The following is a 15,467-nucleotide window of genomic DNA, read 5'->3' as shown; positions in this document are numbered from 1 at the left end:
AGAACGTGGATTGGCCGCCTCCTGCACGCTCCCCCCTGGGGATTTGGCCCACAACCTAAGCATGTGCCCTGACCGGGAATCAAACCAGCAACCTCTTTATGCATGGATCGGTGCTCAACCACCAGGCCACACCAGCCGGGCTTGGTTGCTGTTTGCATTCAGGATCTCTTTGGCAGTCTGCTCTTGCTCGACAGTGCCGGACTCTGTGCCGTACATCCTTTCTCATACTCTCTAGACCTCCTGGTAGGGTGGGAGTGGGGGCTGCTAAGTGGGAACAGGTGCTTTTCTGGGTGGTGGGAGAGTCAGTTGGGGATCCACTTGTTAGAATTTGAGTGAAGCGATTGAGTTCAAAGTTTAAAGAAGAGACTTTCCTAAATGCCCCTGGGGCTTCTGCCAATGGGGGCGGTGACTTGGAGGATGGTGGGGTCTAAAGAGGAACAGACCAGAGCTCGGTTCCCTCCTGGTCTATGCCCCTTCCCTCTTGGTCCTCACTTGTGTGGAGCCCCTCGCCAACCACGATCCTTTTGGCTGGCCTCGCCTGTGCGAGGACAAAGCAGGGTTTCATTTAGTTCCTTTTAGTTGAGCCAGGACTTTTTCAAAGGGAGCATTTTTCTTGAAGGGAAAAGGAACAAAGTATAAAAATACAGAAGACTAGTTTATAAAAACTGATTTCTTCCTCTTAACTGGAAGGAACCACAGAGAACCTAGTTGGGAATACTGAGCGCTGCCTTCTTTCATGAAACAGTTCCAGCTCCGAAGGCCACCTCTCTGCCCTCCGCATCCTCATTCTTTTTCTCCATCTCTGGGCAGGAAGAGCCAGAGTCTCTTTCCTCCCTTGAGGATAGGAACTGTCCCTGGGCCATCTTTAACTGAATAAAGGAATACCAGATACCTGGTAGCTCTCTAACATGGGTGTCATTGTATTAATTCCCCAACGGCTCACAGTCCCCTCCACGTGGCCGTCGTTGATGCTAATTCTAAGTGTGACTTCATGAGTGAAGTGTGCAGGGACAAGGACCCTTGTTGGCCACCTCAGGAGGTTCTGAGATTATTGATGCCCTATTATGCGCAGACTGATCAAGCTCGCATGGAAGATGTGACTTTCTTCCTTGTTTCCTTCTCCCCCGGCGATTCCCTTTCCCCAAACCTAATCCTGTCGCTCTCTACTCTTGCCGTTCGTGCAGATCATCTGGAAATCGGGGTGGAAAAGGATGCAAGATTGAGCGGTCTAAACTGTAATCTAGTTCACAAGTTACGTGGGTGGGGTGTCATCCTGTGCACTGAAAAGTTGCCAGTTTGATTCCCAGTCAGGGCACGTGCCTGGGTTGCCAGCTGGCTCCCTGGCAGAGGGTGTGCAGGAGGCAGCCAATCTATGTTTTGCTCTCACATTGATGTTTCTCTCTCTTTCCCTCCTTTTCTCTCTAAAAAAATAAAAATAAAAAAAATTTAAAAATAAAAGTTACATCGCTAGTGATTCTAATGTATAGTCAGGCTTGAGAATCAATGACCAGTTTTCTTTTTTTTTTTAGTTAATCCTTACCTGAGGATATTTTTCTTTTGATTTTTTACCTAGAGTGGAAGGGAGGGAAAGAGAGAGAGAGAGAGAGAGAGAAAGAGAGAGAAATATAGATCAGCTCCCTCTTGCATGCCCCCTACCAGGGATCCAGCGGACAATCCGGCATGTGCCCTGACCAGGAGTCGAACCTGAGACCCCTCGGTTGGCAGGCCAGCGATCTAACCGTTGAGCCAAAGCAGCCAGGGCTGATGACCAGTTTTCAATGATCACGTCTTGAACATCTTAAATTATATTTCTCTCTGTTGCCATTTTTTAATAATGTTTTGCTTTTATTTATTTAAAAAATATTTTTTTTTCTTTATTGATTTTCGAGAGAGAGAGAGGAAGGGAAAGGGAGAGAGAGCTAGAAACATCAATGAGAGAGAACATCGATTGTCTGCCTCCTGCATGCCCCCCACTGAGAATGGAGGCTGAAACCCAGGCATGTGCCCTGACCAGACATTGAACTGGTAACCTCCTGGTCCATGGGATGACAGTCCACTGAGCCACGCTGGCGGGGCACTGTTGCCATTTTTGTAGTCCGTCTAGACAGCCACCATGTCTGGTTTGGCCTAATGGTCTCCTTGCCCAATTCTTATTTTCCTCTGGTTCATTTTCTTTCTTTTTTTTTTTTTTTATCCTCACCCGAGGACATTTTTCCATTTTTTGTTCAGGTAGAGTGGGAGGGAGAGAGAGGAACAGAGAGAGAGAGAGAGAAACATCGATGTGAAGGGACACATCGAGTGGCTGCCACCCGCACAACCGACCAGGGCCGGGGACAAACTGCAACCGAGGTACGCGCCCTTAGCGGGAACCGAACCCGGGTCTCTCAGGACCGCAGGCCGACACTCTAACCGCTGAGCCAAACCGGCCAGGGCTGGTTCATTTTCTATAGTACAACTAGAGTGATATTTTAAAATGCGCTGTGATCCACTCCCACCCCCCAACCTCCCCTTCACACACACACCATTTAAAACCCTCTGGTAATTGCCTCACTGTTTTTGGTCTTAAAATGGCCCTTTGCTGTGTGACCCCTGCAGTCCTCTCCTGCCTCTTTGAACTCCCTACACTTTCCCAAAACTACCACATTTTTTCTTGCCTTTTGGCCTTTCAAGTGCTCTATTCCGTCGCCCATAATTTTCTTCTACTTTCTTTTTTTTTAATTCATCCTCACCCGAGGACATTTTTGCATTTATCTTCAGATAGAGCAGGAGTGAGAGAGGGAGGAAGAAAGTGAGAGAAACATCGATGTGAGAGACACATTGACTGCTTGCCACCCACACGACCCCAACCGGGGCCGGGGAAAAGTGCAACTGATGCGCGTGCCCTTAGCAGGAACCGAACCCAGGACTCTGGTCTGCGGGCCGATGCTCTACCACTGAGCCAAACTGGCCAGGGCTACTTTCTTTTTTTAAAAATCTGTTTTCATTGATTTTACACAGAGAGAAACATCAGTGAAAGAAAAACATTGACTGGTTGCCTCCTGCATGCCCCCTACAGGGCATTGAGCTCAAAAACCAGGTACATGCCCTGACCTGGAACTGAACCGGTGACCTATCCATGCATGGCAAGACACTCAACTGAGCCCACCCGCCAAACCTTAGAATTTATACTTCGAATCAGACACTAAAATTCCATTCCTTCCTTAGGTTCCGGCTCCAAAGCGAGGAGAAGTTGTGAGACAAATTGGTGATGCCTTGCGGGAGAAGATTCAAGTATTAGGAAGCTTGGTAAAGTATTTATGTAATAAAAATATAATCCTTTAAAAAGGAGTAAGACCATCACACATTTCTGTATATAAGACTGTGATTTTTGTTTTTATTTTTTTATCCTTACCCAAGGATATGTTTGTATTGATTTTAGAGATAGAGAGAAAGAAACATCAATGTGAGAAACATTGGTTGCATCTTGTACATGCCTCAACTGGGGATCGAACCCACAATCTAGGTGTGTGCCCTGACTGGGATTTAAACCTGAAACCTTTTGGTGTATGGGGCGATGCTCCCACCAACTGAGCCACCCAGCCAGGCCAAGATTATGATTTTCTTTTAAATATTTTTTTTTCTTTTATTGCTATTTAGAGACAGAGGAAAGGGGAGGGGGAAAGAGAGAGAGAAACATCAGTGTGAGAGTAAGACATCGATTGGTTGTCTCCTGCATGCCTCCTACTGGGGACAGAGCCTGAAACCCAGGTATGTGTCCTGACTGGGAATTAAACTGGTAACCTTTCGGTGCATGGGACTACGCCCAACCAACTGAGCCACACTGGCCAGGCAAGACTGTGATTTTTAGGAAAAGCAATTTATACATTTCAAAAGTCTTTTCTCTAGAGGAAAGATGAACAAGATGGACAGGAGAAGGTGACGACTGTTACTGCATTTTAAAATTCTTCAGAAAAATAAGAACAGATTTTTCTGACGTTATTACCTTCACAAAAGAGACACAAACTATGTTTTGCGTCCCCCCCACCCTTTGTCATTTTAATGTGTAAAATATGAGTTCTGTTGGAGAAAATGTAGCTTGGCTTTTTGTATTTTTAGGTGTCTTTGGAGATGGGGAAAATCTTAGTAGAAGGTGTGGGAGAAGTTCAAGAATACGTGGATATTTGTGATTATGCTGTTGGCTTATCACGGATGATCGGGGGACCCATCCTGCCGTCTGAGAGTAAGCAACGAAGTCACCTAGGCTAAGAGTGCTGCACTCTGATACAGGGAGCTCTGAAAAATGCCGACTGCGAACAGTTTACAGACGAGGACTTGTGAGCTACATATAAAGGAATGAAAATATCTTTAATCTTTCTCCTCAGAAATGTCAATTGAAACTGATGAAAACATCAGATTAAGACATTTGAAAAATTTTTTTACTTTTATTTTTTATTTATTTTAATTTTTTTCTTTATTGATTTTAGAGAGAGAGGAAGGGAGAGAGAGATAGAAACATCGATGAGAGAGAACATCCATTGGTCGTCTCCTGCATGCCCCTCAATGGGGATCGGTCCCACAACCTGGGCATGTGTCCTGACTAAGAATCAAACAAGTGACCTCTTGGTGCATGGGTCAGTGCTCAAGCACTGAGCCACACCAGCCGGGCAAATATTTTTACTTTTAAAAATAAAACTCAGCCCTCGCTGATTTGGCTCAGCGGTTAGAGCGTCGGCCTGCGGTCCAGGGAGACCTGGGTTTGGTTCCCGCTAAGGGCACGTACCTTGGTTGCAGTTTGTCCCCGGCCCTGGTTGGTCGTGCGGGTGGCAGCCACTCGATGTGTACCTTTCATGTCGATGTTTCTCTCTCTCTCTTTTCCTCCCACTCTATCTGAGCAAAAAAATGGAAAAATGTCCTCGAATGAGGATAAAAAAAAAAAGATAAAACTCAGTGTTGGCAAGTTCGTGAGTGAAATAGACATTCTTTTATAGGGACTTGTGGTAACATGAATTGCCAATCCAACTGGACAACAATTTGGAAATAACCCAAAGAGGCTTACATTTAATATCAGTTTCAATAATCTAAGTAATAGTCTGAAATGTGACAAAAGTTTCTGTGCAAAAATGTTCATTGTGGTATCAATAGGAAACATTAAGAACGACCTAAATGTAATAAGGCCAAGGTTGAGCTAATTTTGGCAGTCTGTTATCAGGTAATAGAAAGCCCTGTTATGGATATTGCCTTCCTCCAACCTCACACTTTTATGGGAAGGTTGTATTTACTTACTTTTAATTATTTTAATGGTTTTTTTTAAAGAGATGATATACTCATATCACAAAATTAAAAAGGGATAAAAGAGTAATGGATGAAAAGTATTCCCATGGAAGTAGTCAATGTTTCTGGTTTCTTGTATATCTTTCTAGAGCTTTTGTTCACTTACAGGCAAATATGTGGCTTTTGGAAGCACAGACATTAGCAAACTATACATTCTGTTCTATACCTTTTCCTACTTAATGGGTCTTGGAAATTGTTTCATATTCTTTCATTAACGTGCTTCCTTCATCTTTTTTTATGGTTGTCTATTTGCTGTAAAGATACTATGCATGATTTATTTAACCAGCTCGCAAGCGATGGCTGTTTTCAGTCTCCTGCTGTTACACCATGCTGCGAGGACCAACCCTGTGCTCTGGGAGGTTTCAGTGATGACCACAAGGGCTTATTTGATTTGTAACGTTTGCAGTTTTTTTTTGTTTGTTTGTTTTCTTTTAATTTTTTTTTCTTTATAATTTTTAAGAGAGAGAGGAAGGGAGAGGGAGAGATAGATAGAGACATGGATGAGAGAGAACATCAATTGGCTGCCTCCTGCATGCCCCTCACTGGGGATCGGGCCCACAACTTGGGCATGTGCCCTGACTGGGAATTGAACCAGCGACCTCTTGGTACATGGGTCGACGCTCAACCACTGAGCCACACCGGCCAGGTGAAAAAAATATTGTTTAGAGTAGATTATTCATCTATGCAGAGGCTTTGGGGGTAACTTCAAGCTTATTAACATGATTAATGCTTATTGAGTGTTTCCCAGGTACTAGGTGATCTAATAGGTGATACTTGATCAATAAGGCAGAGTCCTTGTCCTCAAGGAATTTATAAGCCTATAGATTCCTTACATTTAAGAGTGAGAAGCAAGTGGGAGATAAGTAAGTGGATAATTATCACAGGACATGGTAAGTACTGTGTTGGGGTGGCAGGTAGGACAGTGAGCCCCTAAGCTAGGCTGGGAAGGGGATCCCAGTCCTCCCAGGGAAAGCAATTCAAGTTGAGGCCTCAAGGAAGAGAGGGGTGGAGTGCTGGGGCAGGCGGTGTCTTAAACAGGGAGGGAGAAAAGGGAAAGCTTAGGATGGGAGACTGTCTTGTTTGGGGAACTGTTGCTTTAGCACAGCTGAGGGCAAAGTATGAGGGGAGGGAAGGAAGTGGGAGAGACCTCCGGATAGGGAGTTTGGATTGTGCTGCAGGGCGGCAGCAGCAGTGATCCACACCCCCGAGGGTCTGAAACAAGGAAGTGATGTTAGCAGAGCTGCACTGGTCTCCTCGGGGAGGAGGAGGAGGGAGGAGGGAAGGGCAGCAGGAGCCCTGCCCGGAAGATGTGGTGGCAGCACGTCATCCGAAGGGGGCTCAGGATGCTTGGATTAAGGGGCATCTGGCAAAGGGGTGCAGCAACTGGAGACTCCCCTATTTCTAGCTGGCAGTGGGAGCGTGGCCAGGAAGAGGATGGCTGGGGAGCACCGACCACCTTGCCAGTTGGCCAGGTTTCACCAGGGTCTGTGAGCCGTCACGCCTAGCTTTGGTTATTCACGCCTAGCTTTGGTTATTCACGCCTAGCTTTGGTTATTCACGGCTCTCGTGGCCCTTGATGAAAACAATCAGTTCCCATGAGGGTCAGGCAGTGTCTCTCATTATGGTTATTAGGTTTTGTAGTATGCTGATTAATGTACCAATATCCCACGGCTATGTAAAGTGATCCACTAGGAGGCAGCCGGAATTGCCACTCGGTCCTGTGCACCTTGGTTCTGCAAATGAGAGGTTTTATTGTAGACTTTGCTCTTATTGACTAGACATGCATTAAACGAACATGCTTAGGCACGCTCCTCCCCTTCCCCTGTCCTCAGGACCTGGCCACGCGCTCGTTGAGCAGTGGAATCCGGTAGGCCTGGTTGGGATCATCACTGCGTTCAACTTCCCGGTGGCAGTGTACGGCTGGAACAACGCCATCGCCATGATCTGCGGGAACGTCTGCCTGTGGTGAGCCCCGCCCCCTTTCTTATCGTAGTCAGGAGGTGAAAGTGGTCATTGTTAGGGATACGAAAAGAATTTTAAATGCATCGAAATGTGTTTTACTACTTATTCTTTCTTTTCTTTTTTAAAAAAAGATTTTTAATTGATTTTTAGAGAGAGAGGGAAACGTCAGTCGGCTGCCTCCTGCACGCCCTCTACCAGGGATTGAGCCTGCAACCCAGGCTTGTGTCCTGACCTGGAATTGAACCGGCACCTTTTTTTTTTTTTTTTTTTTTTTATCCTCACCTGAGGACATTTTTCCATTTTTTGTTCAGGTAGAGTGGGAGGGAGGGAGAAGAACAGAGAGAGAGAGAAACATCGATGTGAAAGGGACACATCGAGTGGCTGCCACCCGCACGACCAACCAGGGCCGGGGACAAACTGCAACCGAGTACGTGCCCTTAGCGGGAACCGAACCCGGGTCTCTCTGGACTGCAGGCCGACGCTCTAACCGCTGAGCCAAACCGGCCAGGGCGAACCGGCACCTTTTGGTGCCTGGGATGACACCCAACCAATGGAGCCACACTGGCCAGGCCTCTACTCTTTCTATGAACATCTTAAGTTATATCTGCTAGTTGTGAAACTCCGTCTTTGAATTATTACATATTTTACCATGGGTAAAGTTTACTTTTTGACTTGGTTATTTTTTTGACACAGCCCTGTCCTTCCAGTTGTTCCACCCCAAGCGAGTGTACTGTACTCAAATTCTGACATGGACTTCCTCAATTCACTGTCAAGCTCCTCATGTTTTTTTTGGTGGTGGGGGGGGGAGGTAATCATCACCCGAGGATATTTTTCCTTTGCTTTTTTAGAAAGAGGGAGGGAGGGAAAAAGAGAGAAAGAAACATCGATGTGAGAGAGACACATTGATTGGTCGCCTTCTGCACGACCACAACTGGGCCAGGGATCAAACCTGCAACCCAGGTATGTGCCCTTGACCAGGAATCGAACCTGTGACCCTTTGGTGTGCAGGCTGATGCTCTAACCGCCGAGCCAAACCAGCCAGGGCAAGCTTCTCATGTTTTTTCTTTCTTTAATTTTTTTCTTCATTAATTTTTAGAGCGAGGAAGGGAGAGGGAGAGAGAGATAGAAACATCGATGAGAGAGAACATCGATTGGGCGCCTCCTGCATAACCCCCACTGGGGATTTGGCCCACAACCTGGGCATGTGCCCTGACTGGGAATTGAACTGGCGACCTCTTGGTGCATGGGTCAACGCAACCACTGAGCCACACCAGCCGGGCACCTGGCTCTACTTTAGATGTAAGCTGCAAGTATCCCCAGGTCCCCAGAACATCTGCAGTTCTGACCAGCCATCTACAAATATGACGTTCCCATGAACCCTTGGCTTCAATAATTCATTAGAATTAACCCACAGAGTTTTTATTGGGATCTTATTCCATAGACATTATTGATTAAATAATTGAACATGTGATTGAACTCAGTCTTGATTTCTCTTTTCTTCCTTGTGGTTTTGCATCTTTCCTCTAGTTGTATGCTGATCTGAATGTAGTCAGTCGAATGCACTCAAAGCCTGTCTACAAAAGCAAGGCAGAGTTGGGAGGATGAATGACTTGGCACCAGGTTGCTGAAGGGACCCATGCTTTCGTGCAGCTCTCTGAACCTTCCAACAAAAATCATGTTGATTTCCGTTTCACTCATTTGCCACGACTGGCAGAGATTAATGTAACAGTTCCTTTGATCAGTGCTGCAAGCAGATTTAAAATGGCTTTGTGCCGTTTTTATATTTATGAAAGTTTTGTAGTCTGCCGAGTCCCAGAGACTCCATGCTGAAGGACAGATTCCTATTTCAGTTACTGGGCTCTGTTGTCTAAGAGGACTTTTGCTTCTGCTTGATGATAAAGGTATTTATGATTTTCAAATTAACTTGTTTTTTTTTAACCCTCTCAAGGAAAGGAGCTCCGACGACTTCCCTCATTAGCGTCGCTGTCACAAAGTGAGTATGTATGGCATTTTTTCCTGGATACGGAATAATCTCAAAAGGGCGATTGATAGGCACTGAATTTCTTTTTTCTTTTAATAAATAGTGCCCTTTGGGGCTTGCTTCTATTTTCTTTTTAGATATGTTTTATTGGTTTCAGAGAGGAAGGGAGAGGGAGAGAGATAGAAACATTAATGAGAAAGACAGATTGGCTGCCTCCTGCACACCCCCTACTGGGGATCAAGCCCTCAACCTGGGCATGTGCCCTGACCAGGAATTGAACTGGTAACCTCCTGGTGCAGGGGATGATGCCCAACCAACTGAGCACACTGGCCGGCCATGGCACTGAATTTTTAATGCAATGTAAAAGTGTTATATTTAAGTGTGGGATTTGGATAACCTCTTTCTCTTTTGATTGTAGTAACGTTTTATATTGTTTTATAGTTTATAGAGCTCTTTCATAGCCACATCATTTAACTGTTTAGAAACACACCAGATATTGATTTAAGTGTTGAAAATTTAACTTTTTTTTTTTGGTATGTGCCCCTAGTGGGAACCAAACCCGGGACTCTCTGGTCCGCAGGCCAATGCTCCAACCGCTAAGCCAGACTGGCCAGGACAAAATTTATCCCTTATAAACATTATTGTCACTTGCAAAATAAAGGCAAATCCATTGGAGGGGCAACTTTTTTGCAATTTAGGGGCTATTTTTAAAAAATATGTTTTTATTGACTTTTAGAGAGAGAGAGATAGAAACATCGATGTGAGAGAGAAACATTGATTAGCTGCCTCCCGCCCACCCCCTACTGGGGATCAAGTCTGCAACCTGGGCATGTGCCCTGCCCGGGAACCTCAAGTCCATGGGATGACACTCAGTCCACTGAGCCACACCAGCTGGGCAAGGGGCTATATTTTTTTAACTATTCATCCTGTTAATGGTTTTGATTACTACCCAGCTAATTCTTTTATTGCTTTTGTTTAATAGACTGTTAGTAAAGCAGAAAGAAATGGTTACTCTCTTATTCCATGAATTCTTCTCACGCTATCTAAAATGTATTTTATCTTTTGATTAAAAAATTGTTTTATTTACTCATGTTTAAAAACTTTGACAACTCTGATTACATCATAAAATCAGTGTTACTAATTTATCATTCTGGAATTTAGAGATCGTATACAAGAGAGTGCCTTCCCATGTAGGGGGATGATGCATCTTTCATACTTGATTGATTTTGTTGTTGGGTAAATTGAAAAATTTGAAAAAAAATTTTGTTCTGAGATTCACATGGGAGGATGAGTGATTTTATTTGCATGGAATTATATCCCTGTGTTTCCCAAGTCCTGTTCCAGTCATAGGAGATGTGTTGCTGGGATTTCAGTAAAGCTAAAGCAAAGCCATGTCCAGAGTTTCGGTTCCATGTTGCAGCCAGGTCCAGTTCAGCGTCAGGCTAGTTACAGTCCATTAGTCCATTGGGTGTGGGGTCCACATGGCCGTGGGCCACACGGGAGAATGCCGGGAAGCAGGAGAGAGCTCCGCAAGCTGGAGTCAAACCAGAGCCAACTCCTTTGTTTAGACCCTTAGGGGATTAAATATCTCAAATCTTTGCTAACTTGCAGCGGCCACACCCATCCTGGCCAATTACCTGTTCCCAGGTGTGACTGACAGGCAAGTGTTCTCCCAGTAGATGTCACCCCAGTTTCTCACTGCAACTTTACTGGGCATGCGTCTGTTCCTCCCTGTCTAGCCTCTTGCCCCATGGATCTGTGGGAATGGACCACTGACTCCCTGGGCAGTGCAAAACTTTAGCTTCCTGGTGAATGACGTGCCTATTGGTCTTCCCATTGCTCCTTCTATGATTAATAACTAGGTTAATTATTACAATGGTATCATTTTCATGCTTTATATTCTCTAAAGAGTTGTAGAGTACTCATGGTGGAGTCCATATGTAAGAAGGTCCTTAATATTAGAAGATCATGTAGGAATACTGGCTTAGGAATTGAAAAGTGAGCTGAAAAAGAGAATAGTATTTATTGAACAGCAAGTGTGCTATTGAGGAAAATATAGCCTTCAAAGTAGGGGTGTTCAAATGAAATACTACATAGAACTCTGATATACTAAACACATGAAAATGATGAGATTCCTCAGGCAGTTTTTTTTAATTAAAAACTTAGAACTGGCTTGCCAATTTAACAACTGGTTTAAAATACTGTCAGTTTTTATATTAGCTTCAAATGTTCTAAGTTATTGTTGCTTTGAGCTGTTTTATATTTATTATTGGCTTTAAACATTTTGAAGGGTTTGAAATGTTCACATAGGAGCATGGCTGATATTTTAGGTAACTGAGAATATCTTATTTTTGTAATGGACGACAATGAGTAAAATGATGCTAAATTTTGCCATAATTAAGCAAGGGTGCTGTCATATCCAACAGGAGTTCAGGCTCCCCCGATGAACATAGGCCACATACCGTACCTCTCTGTTGAGAAGGAAATACTAGTTCGCCAATAGAATAGCATTAGGTTTTTCTTCAGTGGTGTCTTTGTAGCAGTTTCCACAGCGGTAAAGAGATGAGATCTACAGTGCACAGCAGTGGGGGTTGCCCTGACTTATTCCCAAGAGTCACTGCACGCAGGGAAGGTCAAAAAGTATGAGGTTCCGATTTATCGTTCTCAGGTAGTTCTTCTAGTACAGATGCAGTTGTCCAGTCGGGTCATTTTTACCATAAGCCATGTCTGTGTGGGTAGTGTTGTTGACATTTATCAGGTAACCTGGGAACAAAACTAAAGTTAACCTAAGATTAGATTCTCATTCATTAGGTTAAAGGATTTCGTTAACCTTTACCCATGGGCACAGAGCAAAATCCTTACCCTTCAAGGGCAACCAGTTTGCTGTGCAGACAGGATATACATACACCCTAAGACTCTGGAAAGAATTATACAACCAGACACCTGGTTTCAGACATGACAGTTGTAGTGTGTGATCCTTGGTTGGATGGAAAAAAGGAAATGATTGTAAAGGACATTTTAAGTTTATTGAGGTGACATTGGTTAATAATTATATAAGTTTCAAGTGTACAATTCTATAATATGTTATCTGTATATTGCATTGTGTGTTCACCACCTAAAGTCTAGCCTCCCTTACATTACTGTACATTTGACCCTCTTTACTGTCTTCATCCTCCCCATACCTCCTTCCCCTCTGGTACCCACCCTCTGTTGTCTGTGTCTGTAAGTTTGTTTTGTTGCTTTCTGTTTTATATCACCCATGTGAGTAAAATCATGGTTCTTGTCTATAAAGGACATTTGCACGGGGGGGGGGGGGGGCGCAATGGAGTATTTACTTACATTTGTATGTTTGTTATGGAAGTGGATTTAGGATTTGAATCTTGTATTAAATTTAAATTAAACCAATTAGAAAGTAGCCAGCAAGTTGGGATGATTGATGAGAAGAACTTTTGCTCTATCAAGGCCCATGCCCCTCAGGAAGCTCAAAATGAAGAACCCTGTTTCAGAGAAAAGAGAATCACTGGAGCCATTTTTATAACTCAAAATAAGGGTAAATCAACATCAACCTATACTTAGACCATTTTCGCTCTAACAGTGTTAAGTTGTGGGAGATGAATTAAGGAAAAGCCGCGCTTGCCCACAGTGCTCACCAGGAGGCGCTCGCACCTCCCGACCACGACAGGTGTGATGGGGAGCCCGGGGACGCGCAGCCTAAACGTTAGGGTTTTGCAGGCGGATCCAGCTCCCTATGCTGTATCTCCTCACCACCTGCTCTAAGTTTGGGGGACCCCTTTATCTTTTCATCCTGAATTACTTCTCTGGCTGGCTCCACTTTGCAGGGAGGTGTTGAAACCTCTCATTTACTGATGGGGATACCCTTTCATTTCTTCATCTTTCTAGGTTTTATTCCTTATTATTTCTTCTTAAAATTTCTTTACCATCATTTTAGTGCTAGGTAGTGAGAGACCAAAAATTTTAAAATGTCGTGTGATCAGTCAACCATCTTGAATCAGATATGTCCTCATAGTTTGGCAGAAAATACTTGAAAATAATGATCCCTGGAACTACCTGACCAATGCTTTATGTCTTTTATTTATTTTGCATGTTTTTTTAAAAAAAATCTTTTTAAGATTCTCTTAGGTGAAAAAGAGTTCTGCTTTTAAGTGTTTGAAAACCTCATTTCTGTTATGTGAAGAGAAATCCAGGCCTGGATGTTTGAGGGGAGGGAGAGAGTTAAAACAGGAAAGTTAGGTGGTTGGAATTTATTCCTAGTTTCTCAAAAACCCTAGGAAATTATATCGCTCCCTGAGTAGTAATTGTTTTTCCTTTCTAGGATAATCGCCAAGGTTCTGGAGGACAACAAGCTGCCTGGTGCAATTTGTTCCTTGACTTGTGGTGGAGCAGACATCGGGTAGGTCGATAGATGGAGAACATCTTTCTGTTGGAAGATCCCAGTTTGGTTGACTAGAATCATCTTTCCCAGAATAACTGAACCCAGTGCAGCTGAAGTGACAGTGGTGTTTTTGAATCATTATTATTATTAACCCCACTGGGCTCTGCCTCTGTTGGAGGATGAGTGAGAAACTGTCTTTTTATTATTATTATTTTGATCCTCACCCGAGGACGTTTTTCCATTTTTTGTTCAGATAGAGTGGGAGGGAGAGAGAGGAAGAGAGAGAGAGAAACATAGATGTGAAAGGGACACATCGAATGGCTGCCCCCTGCATGATCCAACCAGGGCCGGGGACAAACTGCAACCGAGGTATGCACCCTTAGCGGGAGCTGAACCCGGGTCTCTCTGGACCGCAGGCGGATGGATGCTCTAGCCGCTGAGCCAAACCAGCCAGGGCGAGAAACTGTCTTTTTAATTGCCCAGAGCTACTACTGAAAGATGTTTATAGTCTAAAATAACAAACTGCTGTCATGGTGGGCAGTCCATTACTTGTTGACACTTGATTTATAAAGGTGCTTACTTAAAATGCAGAGCTGTGGAATTGTAGTCTGGTGTCTCAACTCTCCTTGGCCCCGAGAACCTAGCCTGTTGTCTGGGTTCTTCAGCTGACCAAAACGGGGAACCCTGCAAGTACAGCTTCTTTATTTAAATGTATCGTTTGTTAAAAATTGCCATATAATTCACATATAATTCTTTCTGTAAAAATGTACAATTCAGTGGTTTTTAGAATATTTACAGTGTTGTACAACCATCACCATTATCTTATTCCAAAACATTTGGGGGGGAGGGTTTCAAAAGAAACTTTGTGACTATTAGCAGTCACTTTCCATTCCACCTTCCCCTAGCAATCACTAAACTACTTCTGTTTCCATGAATTTGTCTATTTGGGACATTTCATAAAATTGAATCATGCAGCATGTGGCCTTCATTTCTGGCTTCTTTCACTTAGTGTAATGTCACAGCCTCTTTAAGCTGGAAATGACTCTATAATTGCTCAGAACCGTGATGAAAGGTGTTATTATCAGCTTAGCCTTTGATTAGGAGAGGTTTCATAGGGGTCTTATAACCCTTACGGTGTGGTTAAAATGTTAGTCTCCCTCTATCACTTTTACCCTGCTATTCTACTTACTGGGCAATCTAAAAAATGAACAATAGGTTACTCCTTTTTTTTTTTTTTAGTAAGTGAAAAATATGCATAGTGTATTATCTAAATGTCATTTAAAACATGAGTATTCTATCCTCTGATCAACTCTGTTCTTGCCCTCTGGGCATCCATTCCTTGGCTTTGGCATTAGAGTAGCTGAAGATATTGCATTAGTGTGTAGGTCTGCATTACAGAACAGTGTCTTGGGTATCAGTGCTTGTGTTTGCTGGGCTGAACCTGGGGAGGCCTACATGGGTAAATTCACCAAGCTGTTCATGCTCTATATTAGACTGATGCTGTGGCTGCCTGCTTGGCTCACACTGAGCCCTTTGAAGCACCAAACTGAGCAGAAAGGTTCAAATCAATAGTGTCTGGTGTACATTGCTTAGAAGCAACTGGGAATTCTAGCAAAGCCTTTATAAATCATCTTCATGAGAGATACTTAGGACGTTTCCCTACAGTCTAGATTTTCAGTTCTTTTTTTTTTTTCTTTATTGACTTTTAGGGAGAGAGAGAGAGAAATATCAATGAAAGAGAACATCGATTGGCCATCTCTTGCATGTCCCCCACTGGGGATTTGGCCCATAACTTGGGCATGTGCCCTGACTGGGAATTGA

The 15,467-nt window shown here is 43.8% G+C and overlaps 1 protein-coding gene across 1 annotated transcript in view; it reads left to right on the top strand.

Annotated features, from left to right (window-relative positions):
• Positions 1-15,467, top strand: part of ALDH7A1 (aldehyde dehydrogenase 7 family member A1) — a 45,090-nt gene that overhangs the window by 12,223 nt on the left and 17,400 nt on the right. Inside the window, exons 4-8 of the mRNA XM_036279405.1 lie at positions 3,205-3,285; positions 4,096-4,219; positions 7,143-7,275; positions 9,221-9,265; positions 13,587-13,664. Of these exons, the coding sequence (XP_036135298.1) occupies positions 3,205-3,285; positions 4,096-4,219; positions 7,143-7,275; positions 9,221-9,265; positions 13,587-13,664 (461 nt within the window). The remainder of the gene's footprint in view (positions 1-3,204; positions 3,286-4,095; positions 4,220-7,142; positions 7,276-9,220; positions 9,266-13,586; positions 13,665-15,467) is intronic.

This window comes from Molossus molossus, unplaced genomic scaffold (assembly GCF_014108415.1).
Source record: "Molossus molossus isolate mMolMol1 unplaced genomic scaffold, mMolMol1.p scaffold_m16_p_3, whole genome shotgun sequence".
Taxonomy (NCBI): Eukaryota; Metazoa; Chordata; class Mammalia; order Chiroptera; family Molossidae; genus Molossus; species Molossus molossus.
The sequence above is the reverse complement of the archived record's forward strand: the minus strand, read 5'-3'. Positions and strand labels throughout refer to the sequence as shown.